This window comes from Lynx rufus, unplaced genomic scaffold (genome assembly GCF_022079265.1).
Source record: "Lynx rufus isolate CCGP_SWC_20201006 ecotype Redwood Valley unplaced genomic scaffold, mLynRuf1.p SCAF_2, whole genome shotgun sequence".
NCBI classification, from domain to species: domain Eukaryota; kingdom Metazoa; phylum Chordata; class Mammalia; order Carnivora; family Felidae; genus Lynx; species Lynx rufus.
The window spans coordinates 64,293,859-64,314,376 of NW_025814834.1; the positions used below are offsets into that span (position 1 = coordinate 64,293,859).

Here is a 20,518-nt window from a genome sequence, read left to right on the forward strand (position 1 = left end):
TGAATATGTGAATTAATAGTTTTAAGACAAGAGACAAGTAATACAAATGGTTAGCAATACAAATACCAAAAAAGGAATAAAACTTAACACTGTCAAATCACATTTTTTTTTTTCAACGTTTTTTTATTTTACTTTTGGGACAGAGAGAGACAGAGCATGAACGGGGGAGGGGCAGAGAGAGAGGGAGACACAGAATCGGAAACAGGCTCCAGGCTCTGAGCCATCAGCCCAGAGCCTGACGCGGGGCTCGAACTCACTGACCGCGAGATCGTGACCTGGCTGAAGTCGGACGCTTAACCGACTACGCCACCCAGGCGCCCCTGTCAAATCACATTTTAAAAGCCTGAGTAATTTTCCCAGAAAAATGAAAAAGGGAAAATGAACCATTTAATGTATGAACACACAATACTTCTCCTAGAATACTACACTCCTCCTGTCCTTCTTTCTTGTCTATACAAGAGTAAGATGAAGGGCAATATAGGAGTAAAAAAATACTTGGGATGCTGTGATGTGCTTTGTTTTCTCACAGCCTTAGATGGAGGGTTTCTGGCTTCTTTCTCCTCCCCTCTTTGTTCTTAAGGCGATATCAGTGGAGGGGCAAAGATCTGCCCCCTCCCCTGCTCTCCTCTCCCTGCTCCTGGTTTGGCTTTCACTCTCACCACAGTGATAATCTCTTCTGTTTTCTCTGCAGTGAATCTATAACTTATAACTCTCTAGATCCTTGTCTTTCATTCTTTCATCTTGCAACTCTTCTGTCCTTTAATTATTCCCTCTTTTGTTTACATCTGCCTGTGTCTCATAACTGCTGGAACACAAGGGCCATGCTAGAAGCAAATGGGTACTTCCTTTCATACGTACAGGCAAACCTTGTTTTATCACACTTCACTTTACTGCACTTTACAGATAATTGCATTTTTTACATATTGAAGGTTTGTGGCAACTCTGCATCAAACAAGTCTATCGGTGCCATTCTTTTTAACACAGCATTGGCTCACTTTGTGTCTCTACCTCACAGTTCGGTAATTCCTGCAATATTTCAAACATTTTCATTAATATTATATTTGAATTGCTGAGATCTCATGATAAAATATTAATGGGTAAGAAGCTCCTTCTTATGAATGAACAAAGAAAGTGGTCTCTGGAGATGGAATCTCCATCTGGTGAAGATGCTGTGAAGATTGTTGAAATGACAAGAAAAGATTTAGAATACTACATAAATTTAGCTGATAAAGCTGATAAAGCTGACTCCAATTTTGAAAGAAGTTCAACTGTGGGTAAAATGCTATCAAACAGCATCCCATGCTACAGAGAAATTTTTCATGAAAGGAAGAGCTGATCAATGCAGCAAGCTTCATTACGGTCTTATTTTAAGAAGTTGCCATAATCACCCCAAACTTCAGGAACCACCACCCTAATCAGTCAACAGCCATCAACATGGAGACAAGAGTGTCCACTAACAAAAACATTACAATTTTGCTGAAGGCTCAGATGATGATTGGCATTTTTAAGCAATAAAATATTTTCAAATTAAGGCATCATTGTCTTTTGGACAGAGTGCTATTTGCACACACTTAACAGATAACAGTATAATGTAAACATAACTTTTATATGCACTGGAAAAACCCAAAAATTCATTTGACATGCCTTACTGTGGTATTTGCTTTGTTGTAGTGGTCTGGAACCAAACCCGCGACATCTCCAACGTATGCCTGTACATTAATTATATTCCTCAGCTTTACCCAGTCGTCTCCACAAAATCCCATCCAACCATTATATGTACTGCTTCATGTCATGTGAGATTAAAAGAGACACAAAATTAGATTAATCACTAGAATCTAATCTAGACTGTTCTTTACAGACCAGCTTCTAAAATCAATGTGAGAATAAATAAACAGGTCTCAAACATGCCCACATTTATTCAGCTTCTACCTGTTTGGCCTAGTCACAATGTTTGCACGCTTTCCAAGAGCACACTTTCCAGCATGAAGCTGGGCAATTAGTTCTCAAACCCAGGAGAGAAGGGATTAAATAATTTCAGATTGAGAATGGTGGTCATGATAACTCATACCACCCAAAAAGGCAATCATACCTTCGTAATTGCAGTGAAGACCTTTTCCAGAATGGCATTGGGCTGGGCAATCTGTGGTCCATTGGCCTGAATGTTGAGGGCGATGGCACATGGTTTGGCTACAAATCTTAAAAATAAAATAAAATAAAATAAGGTCAGAAGAAGTTATTCTTTCTGTAACTTTTCTTAATGTCACCAATTAATCACACATTACCCAACTGTCCCAATGAAGTGCTGGGTGGACACTGCTGACATTCATTCATCAGTCAATGTAAAACAGATTTAACTTTTCTTCTCTCCCATAGGCCTCCAACAGTGACAGTAAAAAAGAAATCCTTTTAGAACATTGAAATCTCCTGATCCTTAAGTTCTAATGTGACTGAACAGGTAGAAAGACTACCAGATGACAAATATAAGACCATAAGTGAGATATATGAACCAAACAAACCATCATTTTAAAACGATTTAACTTATACTTTTCTTACTAACATCTCACTAACAATTGTCATGTTACACCTTCCACTATGACAAAGTGTTTACTAATTATCTGATTACACATGAAGGATGTACCTTTGATCACTCCTACCTCATAAAATTGGCCATTTTTGTCTCTAAAATCCAAATGCATTATATTCAGCCCCAATTCTTTATTTTTAATTTTTTTTTTTTAATGTTTATTTATTTTTGGGACAGAGAGAGACAGAGCATGAACGGGGGAGGGGCAGAGAGAGAGGGAGACACAGAATCGGAAGCAGGCTCCAGGCTCTGAGCCATCAGCCCAGAGCCCGATGCGGGGCTCGAACTCACGGACCGCGAGATCGTGACCTGGCTGAAGTCGGACGCTTAACCGACTGAGCCACCCAGGCGCCCCTTTATTTTTAATTTTCTTAAATGTTTGTTTATTTTTGAGAGAGAGACAGAGTGTGACCAGGGAAGGAGGAGAGAGAGAGGGAGACACAGAATCTGAAGCCAGATCCAGGCTCTGAGCTGTCAGCACAGAGCCTGAAGTGGGGCTCAAACTCACAAACCCTGAGATCATGACCTGAGCCGAAATCAGATGCTTAACCCACTCAGGCCCCCCTGGCGCCCCAGCCCCAATTCTTTATGGCTTCTTAAAATTCTTGCTTTGTGGTTATTTGTGTCTTTAAGTCTATTTTTTAAATTTATTTTGAGATGGGAAGGGGGCAGACAAAGAGGGAAAGAGAGAATCTCAAGCAGGCTCCATGCTGTCAGCACCGAGCCCAGTGTGGGCTCGATCCCACAAACCACAAGATCATGATTTGAGCTGAAATCAAAGAGTTGGTTGCTTAACTGCCTGGGTCATCTAGGCGCCCCTGTGGTTATTTGGGTCTTTCTCGTAAGGAGTAATGAAGGATGTCAGATAGCACAATGTCCCAGACAAGCTGAAAAGTCTGAAATGATTACAAGCATCTGCTGCACTGTTTTTATCCTAAGCAAACGACTATGTCCAGAAGAATGGGAAGACTTCGCTTCATTTCTGCTTGTGCTTGACATGTGAAGGAAGCACTGAAGGAGCAGCAGAGGGCAGGGGGCCCCAAAGGTATGCTGACATCTCTGAAACTTTTTTTTAAGCACTTACAACTTTAATAAGAGTTGTTTTAGACTAAATGTTCAAGAAATAAGGTTTTGTGAATGTTCCTTTTCCGTAGTGACGTTGAACATTTTCTACTAATACAAAATAATAAAACATCAGATGAAAGTATTACCCAAGTTAACATTGGCGAAAGGCAACAACTGATAAATGTACAAAACAGATCATGAAGCTTCTTTAATAACAGTTGATGAGATTAAAGAATAGACAAAGGAACATTTTTTAAGTGGGATGAATGAAGTTTACATATATACACCACATAATATCTCACTGGGTTCTATTTCAAGTTAAAGAGAAGACACTTACTTCAACAGGAAAATGGAATACTGTACATGCAAGCCTCACCCAGGAAAGATATACACAGAAAATGTAATATAATACCTGTTTTGCTGGTTCTCTGGAACAAAGCTGGGAAGAAGGACTTACCACCTTTCCTAGTATATAACTGTTCTAGAACTGGAGTTTTCCCCAAATTTTCATTCTCAATTCTTTTTTTTTTTAATGTTTATTCATTTTTTAGAGACAGAGAGAGAGAGGGCACAAGCAGCGTAGGGGCAGAGAGAGAGAGAGGGAGACACAGAATCTGAAGCAGGCTCCAGGCTCTGAGCTGTCAGCACAGAGCCTGATACGGGGCTCAAACTCATGAACCGTGAGATCATGACTGGAGCCAAAGTCAGACACTTAACTGACTGAGCCACCCAAGTGCCTCTGCATTTTCAGTTCTTTTTAATGTAAAATATTCTAAGACACATTACCTATGCCACTACCTTCTTAAAGAGAAATGTAATCTTTTTCAAATAATTCTGGGTCTTCACTATGAACAATAATCTTGGAACTACAGCTACAGCTACAGCTAGTGGAAAGAAGTGATGTTTGATGGATAAGGAGCAAACAAGTCCAGAACTTGTTTGCTTGACAAAGTTTCCTGCTTTGTGGGTTTTTTTTCCCCTCTTCACCATAAGGAGTATGAAAAGATACAAGGTCCAGCAAGAGTGGGATGAAAAGGTAAACAGCAAAATTAAATTGGCATAAGAGCCAAAATCAACCTGTCATTGGTTGCCTTCTATTACTCTTCCCTGTTGGATTTCTCTCTGGCCTTCCTTCATCTTCCCCATCCCACAACTCCTGAATATTATTCAAATTTCCTTTCTGAATTTGCCATTATCCTTGTAACATCCTTCTGTTCTAGTACATGGTTTTCTTTCCATCTTCTAAGAGTTAAGAGTATGAATGGAGAGGATAATCTTTTCACCTCTGAATACACCATGAAAATCATTAGGCGTCGGCAGGAGGGGGTCAATAAATGACCAACTGGCTGTCTTCAGTAAATATGTGTTCATCGTTGCTACCACTGTTCTGAGTGCTGTTGACAAGTTAACAGACCTTCTCTGTGTGCCTGATGAGTGGGCAAGCAGTAGGAGAGTCAAGAAATTCACTCAATAGAATTTATTCAAAAGCCACTTTCCCACCTTTGCTATCATGCTGCAATAACTTACAAAAGCATTCAAAAGGTTTTTTAGTGCCTAACACAATGCAATGTCTTATGTATTTCTCCTTCTCTTTTTAAGCCTCAAACCACGTTTTAAAAACTCTTCACTGGGGGCGCCTGGGTGGTGCAGTCGGTTGGGCGTCCGACTTCAGCCAGGTCACGATCTCGCGGTCCGTGAGTTCAAGCCCCGCGTCAGGCTCTGGGCTGATGGCTCAGAGCCTGGAGCCTGTTTCCGATTCTGTGTCTCCCTCTCTCTCTGCCCCTCCCCCGTTCATGCTCTGTCTCTCTGTGTCCCCAAAAAATAAATAAACGTTGAAAAAAAAAATTAAAAAAAAAAAAACTCTTCACTGAATTTAAGAACAAATGCAATAGCACCTTGAAGAAGGCATATCTCTTGATCACCAAACTTATCAAATTTTGGTAATCAAAATTATCACTTAAATATGATGCTCTGTAAACAGATTTTTAAAGCAAAGTCCAAAGGAGAGAGTAGAAATAATGTCTGCTACAATCTGGCTGTGGCACCCTAGCTGCAGTAATCTCTCTGTGCCTCAATCTCGGCATACATAAGAAAATTAATAACTACGTATGTATATAAGTTGTGTGTGTATATAAACATAAGTGTATGGTGAAACGTGATGTCACACGGTTTCTTTGTCTACATTTTTGATGTGTGCCATCTGTATGGTTTCATACTGTATAGTGTTTACACAATCATGACTTCTCTGGGCCCAGAAACCCACTCAGCTTCAACTGCACTGTGCTAAGCCATGGGCACCCAGTGAGTTCTAATGGTACCAAGCAAACAAGGCCAGAAACCTAAACAGGCAATTGAAAAAGACAAGGGTCATCAGCTAGAGTAATCGCTTGCCTCAGTCAAAGCTATCCACAGAGCACCGGTGTTGACTCCACCAACCTCTCATTAGGTGCTCTCTTTTCAACTTACCTAGCATACACAGCTAGGCACTTCATTTCTAAGATTTAAAAAACTTCAGGGGCACTTGGGTGGCTCAGTCGGTTAAACGTCTGACTTCGTGTCAGGTCATGATGTCACAGTTCGTGGTATCAAGCCCCACATCAGGCTCTGTGCTGACAGTTCAGAGCCTGGAGACTGATTCGGATTCTATGTCTCCCTCTCTCTCTGCCCCTCCCCTCCTTGTGCTCTGTCTCTTGCTCTCTCTCTCTTTCAAAAATAAACATTAAAAAAATAAAAAATAAAATAAAAAACTTCTAAAGATAGGCAGAAAAGATGTAATCTCAAATGAGAGAAGAAAGAAAGACCTATTTTTTATTTTCCTAATAGCATCCCTAATTATATGAAAAGACAGAAATTTTATTTGCATTTATTCTCCAAAGAATTTGTGAAACACTCCTGGGCACTTTTTTTTCCAGAGAGTGTTAGAAACCACATAAAACCTATGACACAACTACCACAATTTTGTTACCTACTGTCATGGTCCATTAAAGAAAAGATGGATTTTTTTTTCAATGCTGGCTCTAACAGAAATAAGGTCACAAAAGCTGTCTTTCACGGGTTTGTCGAGACAGAAAGACAGATGGGGGGTGGGGGGGGGAGTCCCTACAAATACAATAGTTAAAAGGAAATATGTACTTTCAAACTTTGATGAGTACCTCTACCAGGAAATGCTCACCTAATTACTTTTTTATCAAAGGCAGCAACACAGCCTTCACAAGATCAAACATCTATAAAGTACTTTCATGTAGTAGAACATATGTGCAAGGAAACATAATCAGGATGTGAACTTTGAAGAATACTAATCTCAATTTAAAACAGAGAAAATACTTAAGACATTTCTACCTTTTAATTCTATTTAATGACAGGTATTTGTATTTTAAAAATGAACTGAATGAAAATCACTGCACAGGGCACCAGGGTCAGCTCTGGGCTGTGCTGTGGATAAAGGTACACACAAAACATGAGGCGATTACTGCGCTCAAAATGTTTACAGTATGGTAAAGGAAATTAATTTGAAAAGCAAATAAATGTTTACAGGGTAAATGTTAATTCGGATCTCTTGATACCATGTAATCATCTTCAGTGGGGAACATGGCCCGAGACTTTCAGTCCTTTCTATCTCTAGCATTTACTACACTTTTCAAAGCAGGTGTAAGACTGCAGTGGTGGATACGTAAACCTACACATGATATAAATGCACAGAATTAAATCACACACACACACACCCACACACACACACACACACACATGAATGAGTACATTTACATCTGGAGAAATTTAAATAAGCTCAATAGATTTTATAAATGTTGATATCCTGGTTGTAATATCACACTACAGTTTTGTAAAATGTTACCATTAGGGGAAACTGGGTAAAGGGCACATGAACTCTCAGCATATTACTTCTTACGACTGCATGTGAATTTACAACTCTCTCAATAAAGATTTCAATTAAAAAAATAATTTGAAAAAATTATGTTTTTGCAGTATGGAGATTCCTCAAAAAGTTAAAAATACAACTACTTTATGATCCAACAATTACACTACCAGGTATTTACCCCCCCAAATTACAAAAATACTAATTCAGAGGGATACATGCACCTCAATGTTTATAGCAGCATTATCTATAACAGCCAAAAATGGAAACAGCCCAAATGTCCATTGACTGATGAATGGATAAAGAAGATGTGGTATGTATGTATGTATGTATGTATGTATATATATACATACACACAATGGAATATTACTCAGCCATATAAAGGAATGAAGTCTTGCCATTTGCAAAAACATGGATGCTAGAGAATATTATGCTAAGTGAAGTAAGTCAGAGAAAGGCAAATACCATATGATTTCACTCAGATGTGACAGAGTGAGGCCCTAACATTGATTTTTCATCTTTAAAAACTCTGTACAACATACTAATCCCTCCTAAACTAAACTAGCTGGAGGCTTGGGAGAATGAATAAAAACAAGTTGATTCTGGAGATGAGTCAAAGGTAGGTGCAAGCAACCAGCAGAGAGTAGGCTCCTTGACTATTTATTTATGTTTATTTTGCAGCTCTGCCCTGATATCAGACACAGTCACAGAAGCAGATAAAACATTAACTGAAAAACATTCTCTTTCTTGTCAACAATAGCCAAACTATGGAGATAACCGAAATGTCCATCAACTGATTAATGGATAAAGAAGATATACAGATACAGATATAGATATTTAGATAATGGAATATTACTCAGCTATCAAAAACAATGAAATCCTGCCATTTGCAACGATGTGGATGGAGCTAGAATGTATTATGCCAAGTGAAATACGTCAATCAGAGAAAGACAATTATATGATTTCACTCACATGTGGAATTTAAGAAACAAAACAGATGAACATATGGGAAGGGAGAGAAAAAAAGAGAAGAGGGAAAAACAAACCACAGAGGCTCTTAATGATAGAGAACAAACTATGGGTTGACAGAGGGAAGATGGACTAGATGGGTGATGGGTATTAAGGAAGGCACTTGTGATGAGCAGTTGGTGTTGTGTGTAAGTGATGAATCACTGAATTCTACTCTTGAAACCAATATTGCATTGTATGTTAATTAAGTAAAATTTTAAATTTTAAAAAGAGAAAAAAATTAAAAATAAAAAATAAAGTAAGATTTAATGAATTCAAAAGAAAGAAAAGAAAAAAGGAAAGGAAAGGAAAGGAAAGGAAAGGAAAGGAAAGGAAAGGAAAGGAAAGGAAGAAAAAAAGAAAAACATTCTCTTTCTAACTGCTGGAACCAGAGGAAGAGCCTGGGAAAATCAGAGTGATGAGAGAAACCATGAAAGGCAAAAATCCAGAGGAACCAATCCCTAATTCTGTATAGAAACAAAGCATGATTCTGGCTGGCCTCTGAACCATGTATGTACAAGGTCAACTGAAAGCAGCTAGAAGCTAAGATTTAAAGAACTGAGCTGAGCCCGAAGCCACTGTCCACTGTGGGCATGATAGGCTACAATTTGAATCCAACTACGTAAATCTCCTTACAATCTAATACGCTGATGAAGAACAAAGGAAACTATAACCCATCCTTAGGGGAAAAGACAGAAAGATATGCAGTGATCTTAAAGGTAGGTGAATAGAAACCATGCAATCTGAAAAAAGAGAGAAAAAATGCAAAAACAAACTGACTTTGAGGACCTGTGGGACAATTCCGAAAGGCTAATATATGGGTAATCTTAGTTTGAGGAAAAAAGGGACACACAGTGGGGAAGAAAAAGAAAATATTAGAAAAAAAGTATATAGTTTGCAACTTCTCAAATGTAATAAAAGATATACAGATTCAAGAAGCTCAAGAACCCCCAGAGAAGAAAGTTTCAAATGAAGAAAACCTAGACATAACACAGTCAAAATATCAAAAGTCAACCAGACAGAATTAAAGGAAGTTCTTTAGGCTGAAAGGAAGCACAACCAGAGGAAAACTTACATCTTTAGGAATGAATGGAGAACTTCAGAAATGGCAAATAGATTGGCAAATACAAAAGTCCTTGGAATTACAACCAATAACTGATGAAAGACTTAAATGAAATAACATATGTCCCACTCAGACTGTGCTGGAAAGGAACCTAAGTATGGACAAGTGAGGATTCCAAGAAAGAAGGACTGGGGAGAGGTGACTGATTCAATCGACTGCTTGACTGCCAACACTTTATCAGCAATGGTATGCCATGGCTAGGTTCATGGTATTAAAAATGTTTAATTTACAAGACCAGTAGAGATCAGATTTGGAAAGATAGTATGTAAGTGCATGTTCAGATATATAGGTGTGTCTGTGCCTGGATGTGTGTGTTCCATAATCCTTAGATAAAATGTTTCAAGGAAACAAACATTTAGTGGAAAGAAGGCCAATATGGAGACAGGAGACTCATATTTATTGACAGTTACTACGTGCCAAGTGCTTTGCAATGTTTTATTCTCTTTTTTTAAGCCCAACAAAAACTCTTTGAAGTAAATATTAGTCCCGTTTTATAGAAATATAAACTAAATCTCAAAGAAGTTAAAGGATGTGCCCAAGGTCTTAAAGCTTAAAGTAAATGTCTTAAAAAAGACTGCCCCAGTCAATCCTACCATAACCTATTAATAAAAACAGTATTTTTCCCTTTCCTTAAATAAAAAAGGTAAGTTGATTACATAAGTATTGTTAAAATTTTGTGGTATGGTTATACACTTTTACTCAGTAATCCCATTTTTAGGTATTTATCTAAGGAAATCCGTCAAATAAAGAAAAAAGCCATAAATGTAAAGGTTTTTATGCATTGTTATTTATAATAGAGAAAAAGAGTAAACAGAATAATGATTCACTAACAAATGGGTCATTGAGCACCTATGCTACTTCAGCTTTGCTCTAAGTATTGGAGGTGCAGCAGTAAACAAAATCCCTTTTACGGAGTTTACATTCTAGTGGGGGAAATGCAGATAAAAAATAAACAGAGCAATGTATGTTATGCCAGATAGGAAAAAGTACTAGAGAGTAAAGCCCACTTATTAGAAGGATGGAGTGGGGTTACAATTTTTAATAGACTGGTCAGGGAAGGCCGCAGAGAAAATTCTGAAAGGAACAGCAGTCAAGGGCAAAGGCCCTGAGGTAGGAGTATGACTGAGATGTTGAAGGCTTCTAAGGTGAGAGCATGTCAAGCAGGCAGTGGGATATAGCAGTCTGGAATTCAGGAAAGGTCTGGGCTAGAGATACAAATAAAATAAATTTTATATTTTATATATTATTTAAAAATAAACTTTGGTGTCATCAACATACAGATGGCATATAAAGCCTTAGGACTAAATTACCTGGGAAGTGTGTGTAAATATATGAAAGAGAAGATTCAAGAAATAAATCCTAGGATGACTTCAAGGTTTAATGTTTAAGTAAATTACAAAACCCCATGAAATATTATATAGCGATTTAAAAAGATACATAAACTATGTGGACCATGAAAATTTATAATACAGAGGTAATTTTATTTTTTCTAACTAATTTTTTAAATATATAAATATTTTTTTTGAGAGACAGAGAGAGACAGAGTGTGAGCAGGCGAGGGGCAGAGAGAGAGGGAAACACAGAATCTGAAGCAGGCTCCAGGCCCTGAGCTGTCAGCACAGACCTCAATGCAGGGCTCAAAATCAAAAACTGTGAGATCATGACCTGAGCCGAAGTCAGGCACTTAACCGACTGAGCCACCCAGGCACCCCGATACAAAGGTAATTTTAAAAAGCAAGCTATACATTTTCAACAACACGGATGGATCTAGAAAGCATAACGTTAAGTGAAATAAGTCAGAGAAAGACAAATACAATATGATTTCACTCATATGTGGAATTTATGAAACAAAATAAATGAAAAAGTAAAAAAGAGACAAACTAAGAAACAAACTCCAACTATAGAGAACAAACTGATGGTTGTCAGAGGGGAGATGGGAGGGAGTATGGGTGAAATAGGTGATGGGGATTAAAGAGTATGCTTATCATGAAGCACTGAGTAAAACAGAATTGTTGAATCACTATATTGTGCACCCAAAATGAATATATAACATTGTGTGTTAATTATACTGCAATTAAAAAAATAAATTTTAGGGTGCCTGGATGGCTCAACTGGTTGAGCATCTGTCTCTTGATTTCAGCTCAGCTCATGATCCCAGGGTTGAGGGATTGAGCCATGCGTCAGTCTCCATGCTGAACATGGAGCCTGCTTCAGATTGTCTCTCCCTCTGCCCCTCTCCCCCATTCGCGCTCTCTCTAAAATAAAATAATCTAAAAAATAAGTTGGGAAGGAAGAGGAAGAGGAAGAGGAGGAAGAGGTGGAAGAGAAGGAGAAGGAGAAGAAGAAGGCAGTGGCAGCTATATGTACTAAAATGACAACTGTAAAATAAAACACATAATAGAATAAAATCTGAAAAATAACAATCAATATGTTTTATGAGAAGAATTTAGCACTGTACTTCTTTTGTGTTTCTTTTGTTGTTGGGCAACAAAACCCAGGTTGAAAAAGGTGGTGTAGTTCATAAAAATATAATGAACCTAGACGTAAAAGAGAATTATGGACAGGGCCAAGACAATTACCAACTGTATAACAGTCAAGTTCTCCAAGAGCTCAAGAAACATCAAAATTCTACTGAGACTTCATTTTCTGAATTTTAAAAGTGGTATACAGTATGGAAAGTGTAAAAGCAACAAAAAGCATCAAATAATATTAAAAATCACCAGGAATGCCATCACCCACAGATAAACATTTATTGGCATTTGAGGATTTATCTGCTACCTCTCCCCCATATACTTTACATGTTTTTAATACTGTGTTTACTGTATTTTTATTTAAAAACTATATCATACTATATTTATTTAATAATCTGCTTTAATCTCCTATTGTGAATATTTCTCCCAAGAAATTACATACCCTTGTAAGGTGTGGTATTTAACTGTTAACATAGACCCAAATGTTCTTCCTTTTTGCTGTTGTGGAGATCTCTCAGGAAACAGCCACTGGACCCTTTCCAATAGTAAAAACTCTGGTCAAAGTGCAAAATATTACCACAATACAGATTCAAGCAAAGATGAATTTGAATAATTAAATTCCTCAGACTGACTTGAAATAACTGTCATCACAGGATAATTATCCATTGTTCCATGTGCTTGATCTTTACCACTTGAATTGTGGATCACCCTTGCTACTTAATATTTCCAAAGCTTCAAAGAAATCAGTCATCAAGTTCTGAATAGGAAAATCTCTAGACTCTTCTTCTACATGCCAAATTTTTATATTCTTAGAGATTTTTGATGCTCAGTAGAAAAATGGGCAAAAGATGCAAAATCACAGAAAACAGAAGTATCAATAAACATATAAAAACATATTCAACCTCACCAGAAAATTACAATACCATTTTACAAACTTCAGGCTGCATCTGATAATGTAAAAACATGGCTGAGGATTTGGAGAAACAAGAATGCCAATAAACCACTTGTGAAAAAAAATTTTAATGTTTATATATTTTGAGAGAGAGAGAGACAAAGAGAGACAGCCCACACATGGAAGAGGGGCAGAGAGAGAAGTAGAGACAGAACCCCAAGCAAGCTCTGCACTATCAGCACAGAGCCTGATGGGGGGCTCAATCTCATGACTTGCAGTGATGAGATCAAGAGTCAGATGCTTAACCAACTGAGCCACCCAGGCACCCCAAGCTCAGGGAAATTTAGTAAAGAAATATGTCACAATGACCAATAAGCATATGAAAAGATGATCCTTCACACTCAGTTTAAAAAACACTATCATTTCACCTATAAAATTTGCAAAAATTTTTTAATTTGGATAAATTTCAAAGCTAGTAAGAGTAAAGAGAAACAGGTATTCTGATAAACTGTCGATGGGTATCCAAACTGGTACTATCTTTGGACTGCAATTTACCAGTATTTAACAAATTGTTAAAATGCCTAACCCCTGGGGGCATTACTAGTTATATATCCTACCAGAAATGTACCCTACAAATATACTGGATTTTTTTAAAATAAAGTTTATTGCAATATTGCTTGAAACAACAAAAAAGGCAGGAAACAAGTATTTATCAGAAGGATACACATGAGAGGTGCCTGGGTGGCTCAGCTTGTTAAGCGTCCGACTTCGGCTCAGATCCAGATCTCACAGCTAGTGAGTTCAAGCCCCACACCGGGTTCTAGCCTGACAGCACAGAGCCTGGAGACTGCTTCGGATTCTGTGTCTCCCTCTCTCTCCGCCCATTCCCCACTCATGCTCTGTCTCTCTGTTTCTCAAACATAAATACACATTAAAAATTTTTTTAGGGGCGCCTGGCTGGCTCGGTCGGTTGAGCGTCCAACTTCAGCTCAGGTCATGATCTCCCAGTTCGTGAGTTCGAGCCCCATGTCGGGCTCTGTGCTGACGGCTCAGAGCCTGGAGCCTGCTTCGGATCCTGTGTCTCCCTCTCTCTCTGCCCCTTTCCCACTCACATTCTGTCTCTTTGTCTCAAAAATAAACTAACACTGGAAAAAAAATTAAAAAAAATTTTTTTAAAAAAGAATGATAATAGGGGCGCCTGGGTGGCTCAGTCGGTTGAGCGTCCGACTTCGGCTCAGGTCATGATCTCACAGCTTGTGAGTTCGAGCCCCGCGTCGGGCTCTGTGCTGACAGCTCAGAGCCTAGAGCCTGCTTCTGCTTGTGTCTCCCTCTCTCTCTGCCCCTAACCCACTCACATTCTGTCTCTGTCTCTCTCAAAAATAAATAAACATTAAAAAAAATTTTTTTTTAAAATGATATACATGAAATACAATGGAATTCTGTAAGGCTATTAAAATGAGATACATTTGTTATGTTTCCAGACATAATAGTAAATGTAAAATGCAAGATACAGGACAGTAAGTATTATTATACATGTTTACTTAAAAAACAGTTTTATGCGGAAGAGTAGTGAAAAACATTAATGGTGATAATCTTTTTGGGGTCAATAAGATTGATTTGCATTTTATATTTTTCTGTATTAATTTTGTATGTATGCATGCTTTATATTTATTTTAAGAATAAGTAACATTTAACTGCTTTCAATCAGTATTTAATAACATAAAAATGCTAAGAAGGAAGAAGTAAAGCAATGTTTACATGACTACATATAGATACATATAAACTTCTGACATATAAAGGAAATTAAAAATATACTGAAAGGTTAACCATGACCACTGCCAGGTAAAAAGATTGTTGCTCACTTTAACATTCTTTCTTATGCTTTTCTGTTTTTCAACATCTTCAAATGAGACTTCAAAGACCAAACGTAAAAACTAAGTATCTTTAAAAATAGAGATGAACAGAATGGTCTCTGCCAGGTAAGATTCAAAACCTTAATGACACAAAAACTGAATATGGAAAGCCCTGAGGCAGCTGCATTTCAGCTAATTCCACAGGGCTCTTCAAGCAAAGGATTCCACTGTGACTGAGACAAGGAAGAGAACAGTAGGTGGAATAAAAATAAAATGCCATCTCAGAACCCTGTCAAGTAGAGAAAGGATGAAATTTGAGTCAATGGGAACACAAAAAGATACAAAACTATGAAACTGCTTGAAATTACTTCAAGAAAAGTGTTACCAACATTAAAATAAATACACTGAGAATTTTGAGATGCCACCAGAAAAAAATTGCTTCTTGCCTATGCCCGGAGACACCACAGAACCTCTCTATTTCCTCATCTCTATAATGAAAACTATAATTACACTCTGTCTCATGCTGGGAAATATTTCTAAATCACTGGCATCTTGAGACACATTGGGAAGGGAGAGAGATAGGGGAAGATGGCCCGCAGGGTGGTGTGCAGGCAGAAGGCAATTTTCTAGCATCACACAGTAAAAAGGAAAATTCCTTTAGAACAAACCCATATCCCTAGTGAATCTGCCCTGAGCTTGAGCTTGGAAAGCTGCTTAATATTTCTGGATCTTAGTTGCCACACTTATAAAAGGAGACAGTAAAACCTGCTTTGCAAATTTTGTGTGAACATTCAAAGAATGATTATAAACCTCACACCACAGTGTTCGTTCAACATCTGGAAAGTCTTCAGTAAGTGTTGGCTGGTCTCAAATTTTCATTGTAAGAAGAATACATTTCACACACTAGGACGACCTCTACTCTGTGCTGACCGGTGACCTCCAGGGGGGAATGCGTTATAGGAAGAACATACGAATGGCAATAATTCATCAAAGAGCCAGAAAACTTAGGGCTTCTTATGTTACTTGGTTCAGCTTTCTTCCTCCAAGCAAGATTTTTTCTCTTAAGACCTCATTCAAAATCTTCCTTCAGGTACGAAACCTTCCTGTACATTTCTTCACAATTTCCTGTGAATCTCTATTTCAAAATAGAAAGTAAAAAATTTTTAAAATAAGAAACAATCTTCCTTTGGTATCCTTTTAGTTTTTCATCATGTTTGACTCAAAATATTCTTCCTGCATAATTTCTTCTTGTTGAAATGTAAACCCATTTCCTCTTTTCTCAGTTCTCTGGAGAGACCGGTACAGTTAATAACCTCCTCAAATACCGGAAAGCACTGATTAAGTCATCCCGCATTCTTCTCTCTTCAAGAATCAACAGCTGGGATCCTACAAATCTTTCCTCATCCATCTTTTTTGTTTCTAACTTTAAATTTTTGCTTTTTAGAATTTTAAGGATTATTTTCTGAATCTAACTTTATTCTTTAAGGAAGTGGAAGAGACGCTGAGATGATGGCTGCTTTTATTAATAAACGACCATTGGCACAGGCTTTGTTGTTAAAAAATCTTCACCAGAGGACTTCTAAAAGTTATAGCTAAATCATAAATAGCTGTAGTGAAGGGACTTGTCAATCTAGTCAACACCCACCGCAGCCAGAGGTGCAGATCAGAAACCAGAAGACCTTCAAGTGCCTTCAACTGAGAACTGAGATCTTGGAAAGCCCACGCTGACCTGAGAAATGTCAAAACTGCCTCTCCTTGCCATGCATTTCCAGAAGTCTGAAGACAAAAACTCAGGGCTTCAGATATTTTGTCATGAGTTCAACTACTCAAGAAGCACAGAGTCTGGCCTTTAAAGTAAAAGTTCATAAAACTCAAAGAAATTGTGTCTTAATTAAAAACATGTCCTTGTATTTTGCATAAAAATAACAAATAAAAGGCATCAAAGATATTTAGAAGAAAAACCGTACAGCACGTATTGATATATGAAAATAGCCTTGTAGTCAGGAAAGTCTTTTAATATGTGACCACTAAGCTGATCTTTCCATTATGACACTGATAAAATTACCGTAATTGTCAATCACTCTTTTGGGAATATTGCACACGTATGAGTAAGGTTTTATATTCAATCACTCTTTGGGGAAATATTGCCCATGTGTGAGTAAGGAGTTATTTTTAATCTGCTCGTTTTTGCACATTCAGAATGACACTATCTGGACCATCGATTGAGGGACAGAACTGCACCCTCCCAGAATGCGTCCCACTGTCGGCCCTGCTTCTTTACCTCATTGACTGCAATGTCGGCAACCCCATCTCTAACTGCTGCCTCCAGGGCAGCCCGTCAGCTTTGACACATCTCACAAATCAGGAGCTCTGCCAGGGAGCCTCAGAAGTCCCTGCAAAGGTACCCCTCGGCACTCCCACAGATGCCTTCCTCGTCACTGTCCTCATGCTCGCTCTGTGATAGGGTTTAGGTACCCCTGGATCACTCATCTCCTTCAGATGACCAGTCGAGGAAAGCAGAGTTGCAAGAAGCAGGCCTTCAAGGCCTGGGGACAGACTGTCTTACAGGACCTCACTGGTAGCTCTATCTTAAGACTGGTTCTAAAGCTAAATGTTAAGATTTTGAAGAGTCTCAAGCCTTCCTGTATGCATTAATCCTTTCATTCTATTGCATATGCCAGGTGCCCTACAGTTCACCACGCCTTTTCACACTTTATCTCCATCAACTTTCAAAATGTCTCCAAGGGATAAGCAAACTGACTTTATCACTGTTCTACATAAGAAGAGTTCAATGGTTCCGTGACTTGACCCATACAAGAAGGGGTTAGAGGTGCACACCAATAAACACCCCTGTTCTTCTACTCCAACAACTGCACTCGCTCAACATTCCTGACTGGCTGCAGCTGGTTACACATGCTCATGGGTCTATGAACAGTGCTTTCGGCCTAGATCAATGCCACAAGGATTGCTCATTGGTGCCTCAAAACCACAAACTCTGGTCATCAGTAAACAATGCCTGGTTTTACTTTTGGTCTACCATTGAAGATTCCTGGGTGCATGTAGAGAGATAAACCAGGATAGTGTCCTTCAGTGTCTTGGTGGATCACTACTGACACGATGACTTTACATAAGCTCAAAACAGAGTCGGCGATTCACAAAGAAGAGTTTCATAAAGGCTTTCATTTAAGCTCATGATGGACCACTGTGCTAAACCTCCCCCCAGGAGAATTTGAAGCTGAACATAAATTTTAACACCAATTACCTATCATGTGTCTATTCCACAAGCAAAGATGACTGTGAAAAACAGAATGGGGCAGAAGGAAGGGAGCATCATTCACACACTGACAGGAACAGAGAATGATTAAGAAAGCTGACTCTTGACATCAGCAAAATCAGTCTACTACTTACACGGTAAAAGTTGAATGGTAGCATATGTGATACACTGAGCATAATGGCAGGACAGAGCATGTACTCGGCGCCTGGTGTCTATCACCTCTCAGAACCCCCACCCATTATCTCTTAAAGACTCCTATGGTCTCAGCCAACTCCTTCACACAAAAAGCAATGACAGCATTACAGTATTTATCTGATCATCATAACAGTTTAGTTCAAGGCCTTTTACAATTTTGCTTAATTCTCTTGACTTCACCTGACCTTGTAATTAGTATTACCTAAGATTTAAAGGTGAGAAAACTGAGGCCCAGAGAGTGTCGTTCCCAACCCTGGGGGCCAAACTGATTCTGGAACACACGGTTTCTCTAGGTCGGCTGCCTTTTCCTGTTCTTTTCTCATACTTAACGTGCTATCCCAGGACTGAAGAGTGCTATGAAAATGTGAACCTATCCATTTTGTTTGCAAATCCCTCAAGTCCTTCCGTAACTTCTGCCCACCTGCCTTCTGTCAGCAATCGACAGTGTGTGTTTCGGGCATGTGTATTCATGCCACACTCAGCACGCTTCAAAGTTTTCCTGAAGGGAGTGTGTATGTGTGAGGATCTCGTCGGGAAAAGAGAGACCCCAAGTTATTTTAATAGAGAAGGTTCAATTAAGGAACTAGATACACTGGTATCAGGGCACTCAATGACACAAAGGCAGCCCTGAGATGTCACAGAGGAAGCAAGAGCAGCCAGCAGCCCTAGGGGTGCGGGAACAGAGGACAGGTTGGGGAGGGACCTCAAGGCATGACCCAGAGCCCCAAGCAAGGGTAGCTCCCAACGGGGCACAATGCCCCACAGACACAGCTGCTTCTGGGGATGTTGGAAAGTGAGAGCCACAGTCAATTGCTAAAAACAAACCACCCAGTGGGGGAAGAACTGTCCCTGCAGTGACTCTTTCAGGAAAGCAGGGAAACAGGGCGGGCATGTCCAGTTACAGTCCTCCGGCCATGCCACCTCCCTCCAGCGTCTTGGCAGCAATTGTAGGGAGACAGCTGGCAAAGGAGAAACGGGCTTTTTAGAGCCTCGGTCCCAACACCATAAATAAAATGAGAAGGGTGGGTCTGTAGCTGAGAGATGATGGCTCAGTAATCAGCACAGTGTTCTTCGCATGTTCAAAGTCTTCAGTCTGGGGATGCTCCTGACAACCGGACATCATCTTCATTTGATTTTTTAGCACAGCTGATACACGATCTGCTGGTGGCTCCTGGGGAAGAAACTGAAGAGATGCTGATTTGGCCAGGACATTTTTTTTTCCCTCCCTCTCCTACTCAAAACCCTCTGCTGTCACACCACTGGTATGTGATGTGCAAACATCTGCCATCCAAAGAATTTGCTGTTTATTTTAAGAAGCCTCATCGTATAGAAAGAAGCTAAGTGGGGGCGCCTGGGTGGCTCAGTAGGTTAAGCGTCCGACTTCAGCTCAGGTCATGTTCTCACACTCCGTGAGTTCGAGCCCCACATTGGGCTCTGTGCCGACAGCTCAGAGCCTGGAGCCCGCTTCAGATTCTGTGCCTCCCCCCTCTCTCTGCCCCTCCCCTACTCATGCTCTGTCTCTGTCTCAAAAATAAATAAAAACATTTTTAAAAAACTTAAAAAAAAAAAAGAAAGAAGCTAAGTGGCTTTGGAGCGAGGCTATCCCGGTCCGAGCACTTACTAGTTGTGAGATGTGAGGTTAATTGTTTCACCACCCTGAGCCAGTTTTCCTGGGATGCAGTCATACAACCTGGGCCACATGACTTGTGTAAGGATTAAGTAAAACATTAATGTAAAGTGCCTAGCACACAGGCGGGCAAATGCTGCTTTCATTCCCTTTGTATGAGAAAAACAACACATCAAAAGCTTGAAGAGCTATTACTCATCTGCTTTTTCTTTTTTGAGATCTTCACCTTATCATTTCAGTTGGTCTAAGATCTGTGTGTGATTCTATGAGAATATTCCCTAATGTCAGAAAACCTAAACCTAAAAAGCAACGTAAGCTCATGAGATGAGAATCAAAGCTTAAATAAGAGATGGAGAGATAACTCTGAAGACAGCAAAGGCAAAACACAGCTTACTCATATGGAGTAAATAGGAGGAAACAGAATAAAACGTGCACTCGGCTCTTGATTGGGAAACATGCATTTCCCTGCGAGAGACATTTCCATTTTCTTAATGCAACCCTGTATTATGCAAGCAATGGATACAGATCCATGTTATTTTTAAAAAGACTAGTAAT

The 20,518-nt window shown here is 39.1% G+C and overlaps 1 protein-coding gene across 1 annotated transcript in view; it reads right to left on the reverse strand.

The window, feature by feature from the left end:
• The window catches only part of CERS6 (ceramide synthase 6), a 320,307-nt gene that overhangs the window by 224,444 nt on the left and 75,345 nt on the right, over positions 1 to 20,518 (reverse strand). The window contains exon 2 of the mRNA XM_047084888.1: positions 2,090 to 2,195. Coding sequence (XP_046940844.1) covers positions 2,090 to 2,195 — 106 coding nt within the window. The remainder of the gene's footprint in view (positions 1 to 2,089; positions 2,196 to 20,518) is intronic.